Source organism: Rhagoletis zephyria, unplaced genomic scaffold (genome assembly GCF_001687245.7).
Source record: "Rhagoletis zephyria isolate East Lansing unplaced genomic scaffold, Rhagoletis_zephyria_1.1 Rzeph_scaffold_17024, whole genome shotgun sequence".
In the NCBI taxonomy this organism is placed as follows: Eukaryota; Metazoa; Arthropoda; class Insecta; order Diptera; family Tephritidae; genus Rhagoletis; species Rhagoletis zephyria.
This window is the reverse complement of record NW_016174087.1, coordinates 1-6,131: the sequence shown is the minus strand read 5'-3', so window position 1 is coordinate 6,131 and position 6,131 is coordinate 1. Positions and strand designations below refer to the sequence as shown.

General features: G+C 36.0%; 2 protein-coding genes and 1 long non-coding RNA gene across 3 annotated transcripts in view; 2 read left to right on the top strand and 1 right to left on the bottom strand.

The window, feature by feature from the left end:
- The window catches only part of Rab10 (RAS oncogene family member Rab10), a 5,904-nt gene extending 3,929 nt beyond the window's left edge, over positions 1-1,975 (top strand). Inside the window, exons 3-4 of the mRNA XM_017636034.1 lie at positions 1,212-1,301; positions 1,369-1,975. Coding sequence (XP_017491523.1) covers positions 1,212-1,301; positions 1,369-1,566 — 288 coding nt within the window. The 3' untranslated portion in view covers positions 1,567-1,975. The remainder of the gene's footprint in view (positions 1-1,211; positions 1,302-1,368) is intronic.
- Positions 1,976-3,368: 1,393 nt separating this feature from the next.
- Positions 3,369-4,942, bottom strand: Ost48 (dolichyl-diphosphooligosaccharide--protein glycosyltransferase non-catalytic subunit Ost48). The gene is made up of 2 exons (XM_017636033.1): positions 4,747-4,942; positions 3,369-4,679 (listed from the first exon to the last, which is right to left on the bottom strand). The coding sequence occupies exons 1-2, from the start codon at positions 4,892-4,894 to the stop codon at positions 3,475-3,477; spliced, it is 1,353 nt and encodes a 450-aa protein (XP_017491522.1). The 5' UTR covers positions 4,895-4,942; the 3' UTR covers positions 3,369-3,474.
- Positions 4,943-5,664: 722 nt separating this feature from the next.
- On the top strand, positions 5,665-6,048 carry LOC108379685 (uncharacterized). The gene is made up of 2 exons (XR_001849505.1): positions 5,665-5,850; positions 6,015-6,048. It is a non-coding gene; the product is annotated as an uncharacterized LOC108379685 (long non-coding RNA).
- The last annotated feature ends 83 nt before the right edge of the window (positions 6,049-6,131 follow it).

Sequence of the window (6,131 nt, the reverse complement as noted above, 5' to 3'; positions counted from 1 at the left end):
GTAGTCGTTAAACTGTAGATAGTCCCTCCATAACAACAGTTTTAAGTAACAGCCCAAAGGAATCGAGACAGATAGAACTTTAGTATGCAAAATAGGTTGGTATTAAAAATAAGCGAAATGGGATCCAAATTGATTTTTTTCTCTGAATTGAATGGCGGGGGCACGAAGTCTGCATAACTTCGGGTTATTCCTCCTAGTTTGTTGTATTCAATAAAATTAACCGTCTTATTGTAATGTGTATATTTTGTTGTTGTTGTTGTAACATTATACAAATTCCCTAAATAGTTTTTGGGGAATAATTCTGGAATGGCAGTCCTTGCCCCGATTGTATGGGTGTATCTCGGCAATCGCTTAACAAATATCTCCCAAAAATGTTAAATATTTGCGAAATCGGACAGTAACCACACCCGGCCCTTAGGGATGTTTTTGAAAAGCAAAAGCATATGTAGTGATGGTCAATTGATAAGATTTAATATCACAGTGCAACAATTTTCAAAAAGTTGTAGGTGGTGGGAATCGGACCAACGGCATTTGATTAAGATGTTTTATTTGAAAAAGTTGGTTGCCATTTGTTTTTTAACTCAATTTGCAACTTCGTGTTTTCAGGTGTAATTTCTTAAAAAAAAAAATAAAATAAAAACACATTTTATTATATGTATCGCACGTTTAATAATATACAGATGTAATTCAAAATTTACGTTTTTGGAGATTTCATCATACTAAGCTAGATAGGGAGAATATGTTCAGCCCAACAGATAACTAAACTTCCCAATAATGGCGAAGATATGCCATAATTCTGTATATTATTAAACGTGAGATATATTACTGGCCAAACCCGATCTTAGGAGAAACTAGTTTTTCCTGGGCAAAATTAGTGATATCTAGATCCGATACACATCCTTTTAATGCGAAATTAAGTGGCTTTGGCTTTTATTAATATTTTGAACTCTTTAATGAATGCAATCGGTCGCATTCCCATCACTTCTTGAGTCTTGCACTGTGTATTTAGATGAATCTTTTGGCAAAAAACTTTGATTCTAGTAAAATTTTTGAAAAGGGTTGCAGATCTCTCGGTGCGTAATACAAGAAATTTTGTGTGCTGGGTATAAGATATTCAATGTGGCCCGAATTTAGACTTGTTTTTATTCAATATATTACATATTAATATTTTTAACATACATACATATGCACATTTTTCTAATTAATTTTAGCATGCCAACGAAGATGTGGAGAAAATGATTCTGGGTAATAAATGCGATATGACAGATAAGCGTGTTGTTAGCAAAGAACGCGGTGAGGCGGTTAGTTGAAATTAATCTATCTTGTATTCACAACTACTTCATAGCTAAACAATAATACTGTTTACAGATCGCGCGGGAGCATGGTATAAGATTTATGGAAACATCTGCCAAATCCAACATCAATATCGAGCGCGCATTTTGTGAACTGGCTGAAGCTATACTAGATAAAACGTCTGGTCGCGAAGCAGCCGAGAATCCTGAACGCCTGGTAGTTGATCGTCGAAATAACGAAAAAGCGCCAGCCTACAAGAGTTGTTGTTCTTAAGGACACATACCATAACAGCCACCCCCAATCTACCATGCCACCAACAGCACCACCACCAACTACCACATTTAAAACCTTATTGGTACTAAATATCAGAGGCCAATAAGAGTTGCGAAATCATTAGAATAGTTTTGCCTAATAAAAAATAAGATACTATCGATTTTTTACTTAAAGAGAAAGTAATTACTTATCAACAGCTACTCAACTCGCTACTATATGTATGTGTGTATTGTGTTTTTTTTTTATAAGACGAAAAGGGATAAAATGTTTGTAAAAAGTAAGAAATGAAAAATGGTATTGCTTGTGCAATGATTTACATACATAGGTGATCATGATACATATGCTTACTCGCTTCTAAAAAGAAATTTAAAAGAAGAAAGTAATGAATTACAAAAAATTTTAAAGTATACTTATTAACTGGTTGTTAGGATGGTTAATGAGGTGAAATGTAGTTTAAGTAATTAAGTATCGGTTTCTTAATATCCATATACATAATCACGTAAATATTATCTCACATGCAAAACAATTAAAATTAAAAGTTTATAAAAAAAAAATCAATGAAATATCTGTTCCACATAAGTTCCACAGCGGTGCATGTCTCGCGAAATGTCCGCGACTGCGTTCTAATGTGAACAAGGAACGGTTAATAAACTGTAAAACCCCTCACATACGAACATTGGAGCTTGAATTTTGCGAAAAAAATGCGAATGCAATAGAAATAATGCCGTAAATTGAACTTTTACTGCCACAAACTAAACAACCTAAAGTATCAGTCATATCATGAGTATCCCCGTTTCAAAGTGATATTGTTTGCCAATTATGTTCATTTATTTATTTTTTAGAATTTTCAATCAAAATACACCAGCCCATTTAATTTTGCAGTTTTCTTACATATAAAAATAAATTGTGTTGATTCGTTATACGGCGACAAAAACATCTAAAAAATACAAAGGCAATTTTTATAGATAGATTGGCGCTTACACATATGTTATTTTTTGTTACAGTTTTACACCGACTCCTAACGGCGATTGTATTTTTATGAAAAGCTGTTTTTCATGGCAGGTTTGCCATTGCCTGCCGAAGGGCGACCGCTGTTAAGAAAAAGCCTGCGATATTGTTTTAACCAGGCTTGAACCCAGGCCTTGCGTAGTAGTAGTAACGCGCACTGCTAACCGCTACACCGCAGTGGCCGCAGAAACTGGCACATTATTACAGAAAGGACCAGTTTTTTAGTGCCAGTTTAAACTTAGTTTTAACCACGGCCGTGCACTGAAAAACTGGCCCTAAAAGTGAATACGCTATAAATTTGTCTGCTCAGAAAAGGTCACTTCTGAGAAAAGTTTGATATTTGGATGAAAATTTGTTGAATTTTTTTAGTTTTCGACAGGGTTTTAAATTTGGGTTTATATGGGTTTTTGTTAGAGAATGAATGACCTGCATTTTAATCGAAATTTCTTAAAAATATACAAATAATCATAATTGGCAAACAATGGGGTGCTATTGATACGACCTGTACTGTATGAATCTTATTGCTATCGTTACCCAATTCGTTGCACGAGTTTTGCGGAGCTAAATTTCGCATTTGACTAATTTAAAGTTGGCATTTGTGTTCAAATTTTTTGGCAACTCATTTTATGCCCACTTCACTTGGATATTGAGAAATCGTCCATTACAGGTTATAATGCAATTTCTTGGCAAATACCGAAAAAATGCTTACAGCCCAATGAGTTTATCCAGTGACAAAATTATATTCGGCAGCGAAAACATACATTTTAATCCCCTGCTTAAGAAACAGTTGATAGTACAAGCGAAAAAAAGATTTACATAAATGCAACTTTTTATTTGGTTAAAAAGTATTTCATTATTAATAAACTTAAGAGAAGAAATTAGTCTTAGCAATTCTTTTGTTTATTGTAGTTTCTTATCTTCTTTACCACTTCTTGTGGACAATGTATTACCTTCCTCCTTGAAGTGTAGAAATACAAAAGAGAATACAAATACGCCTATCATCATTGAAAAAGCACTGGTGTAGTAAGGAAACGCGCTGGGTATGAAGCGTTCATATTCAGTGTGTTCTAGTGGACGCACAGAGACCTGTGTTGTATTGTAAAGGTGCGTATAGCCAACGCGATCGTAGTTTACCTTGAATTGGTACACCCCGTATACATCGGGTATCTTAAATTTGGCTTCATAACGTCCGCCATTGATTTGTTTGAGTGTGGTACGTATAAATGGATCAATGCGAACGAATTCCAGTTGTACGTCATTGGCTTTGAATGGCTGCCATTTTTCTTGCACTAACTCTTCTATGTTGATTGTATATACAACAGGGTCGGTTATTGTGTATGCTTGCTCCGGCGGATATGACTCGCCCTCTTTGTGATGATTCACACTGGCCACACGCAAACGTCCACTTTCGCCAAATGCCCACTTACTTATTGCAGTAGCGACATCCCGATTACTTGCTTGCTTGTGAGATATACCATCTTGTGCATTTTGTATAGGTTCAGTAAAGGCTTCGTCGGAAAAGAAATGTAACGATCCAGAAAAGACAACACGAGCATTATTTCTTGCTTGCAAAGCAGCAATAAGTAATGTACCGCGTCCAACCGCATGCGGGTATTCTTTCACAGGTTGGTCAGGATTATAACTATACGCTGTACTCTCTGCAGTAAGCAATTGGAGCACTAAAGGATTTTCTTTGTCGGCTAAAAGTCCGGTGCCTCGGTAAATCAACGGAGCAGTTTTTAAGGGTCCAACAATAATAGCGGCGTCAATGAGATTACGTGCTGACGTTAAAATTGTAGTGTGATCTCCCATATCTGAAGAGTCATAGTTGAGGTGATCAATAACGGCTGCACCTTCTTCGTCCACTTCGAAACCGCATTCCGATGCGAACTCACGCAGTGCATCGCCAGATTGCTCACTGGCAGCCACCAACACATTGCCACCATCGTCAACGAATTCAGTGAGCTTTTCTACGCTAAGATCGCCACCGAACTCCTCAACACTTGGTGCAAATACAATAACATTTTTGTAGATATATTCACCATAACGTGAAAGAACTAAGCCAGAATCATCAGCCAGTTTATAAACTAGCTTAAAGCCTCGATCTGTTGAAGAAAATGCCCGTACTTTTGTTATGACCACGTCACTAAAGAGGAATTGATTCGGGCTTACCTTGCAATGATTTGAAGAATATAGAATGTGTCTCACGAATTGCCAAATTATCAAGTAAGACTAAGGTATTAGCATCAGAATCCAAAACCGCATTTGAAGCTTGAATAGCCAGAAAAATAAATACTAAATATCTCGACACACTCATCATCGTGGATTCTAACCGGAAAATTTTCGGAAGATGTCTAATTCAGGAATGTAAGAAAAACATCGATGCACACCATTCGATATACCGAATAAAACCGATGCTTGGTACTCAGGGCTGCCAACTCACCTTAGTCCCCTTTCAGACACGTCAAGTCTTGAAAGCAATTTTTATCGCATTCTCTTTTGTGTTTTCTCTTTGCTTCCACACGCGTCAAGTTTTATTGAATTCAAGTGGATGGTTGGAGGTGCCACGCCCACTCCCCTTCGCCCTTCGCCTTAGCATATGACATTAATACAGTTGTTTTATTTCACTGTTAGCAGTTATACTTAAACCTAACTATTACTACGTTTATACGCACGTATTATTTGCAAATAACAATTTGCAAAATGGTAAAATTTGGCGTATAAACGCTGAGTTAATTTTTTATTTGCAAATAACTAAATCACGCAAATAAGTATTGATTAGTGGTACTATTTGCAAATAAGCGCAAGGCGCCGTCATTCTTAGGTTTATTTTCTTTTTCGATGGTTGTTGTTGTTGTTGTAGCGGCTCGATGGTCATCTTATTGCCTTTTTATAATCAAGACGTTGCCATTTTTAACTTTATTTTCTTTTTCGATGGTCATATCATTGCCATTTTTTAATCAGGCAATATTAAAAAAGAATTTTTCACCATCGAATAAACAGTGAGTTAGGTATTTGCAAATTATTTTTATTTGCAAATAGCTTACGTATAAACGTAGTATATATAAAATTATATTGACTCTTCTCTGCAAAATTTTTCAGTGCCCGCGGCCACACTGCTTGTATCCATTCGCCTTGATTTGATTCCGAGGCGAATTTATATAAATTCGCCTTGATTTGTATAAATTCGCCTTGATTTGTTCCATATTTTGTCTGCGTATAGTCAACGTTGGTCAACATTTTGGAAAATGGAAAATATTCCGCGTACTCACGAAGGTAAGTTAATTGTTATTCAATATTCAATAAAACTCCTCCACACACGTGCATGAAATAGTTTCTTTGAATAGTTTTAAATTTACTAAGAGTTATAGCATTACCGCACCCCCTTATTGATTTGGCTTCTCATCATGCAACTAAATTATTTTTTTTTCATATTACAGATATTGAGGCACAAATTGCCGACATTCAAACTAAGAAAAAAGAAATCCAAAAAAGTACCACAACTGGTGTTGGATTATTGGACAGTGGAGGTTTCTATGACACTGATTTGTACGACG

Coding starts and splice junctions, on each gene's coding strand:
- Ost48 (XM_017636033.1), bottom strand. CDS start 4,894: ATGATGAGTGTGTCGAGATATTTAGTATTTATTTTTCTGGCTATTCAA. Junction 4,680..4,746: donor ATTCTTCAAATCATTGCAAG/GTAAGCCCGAAT, acceptor TTTCTTCAACAG/ATCGAGGCTTTAAGCTAGTT.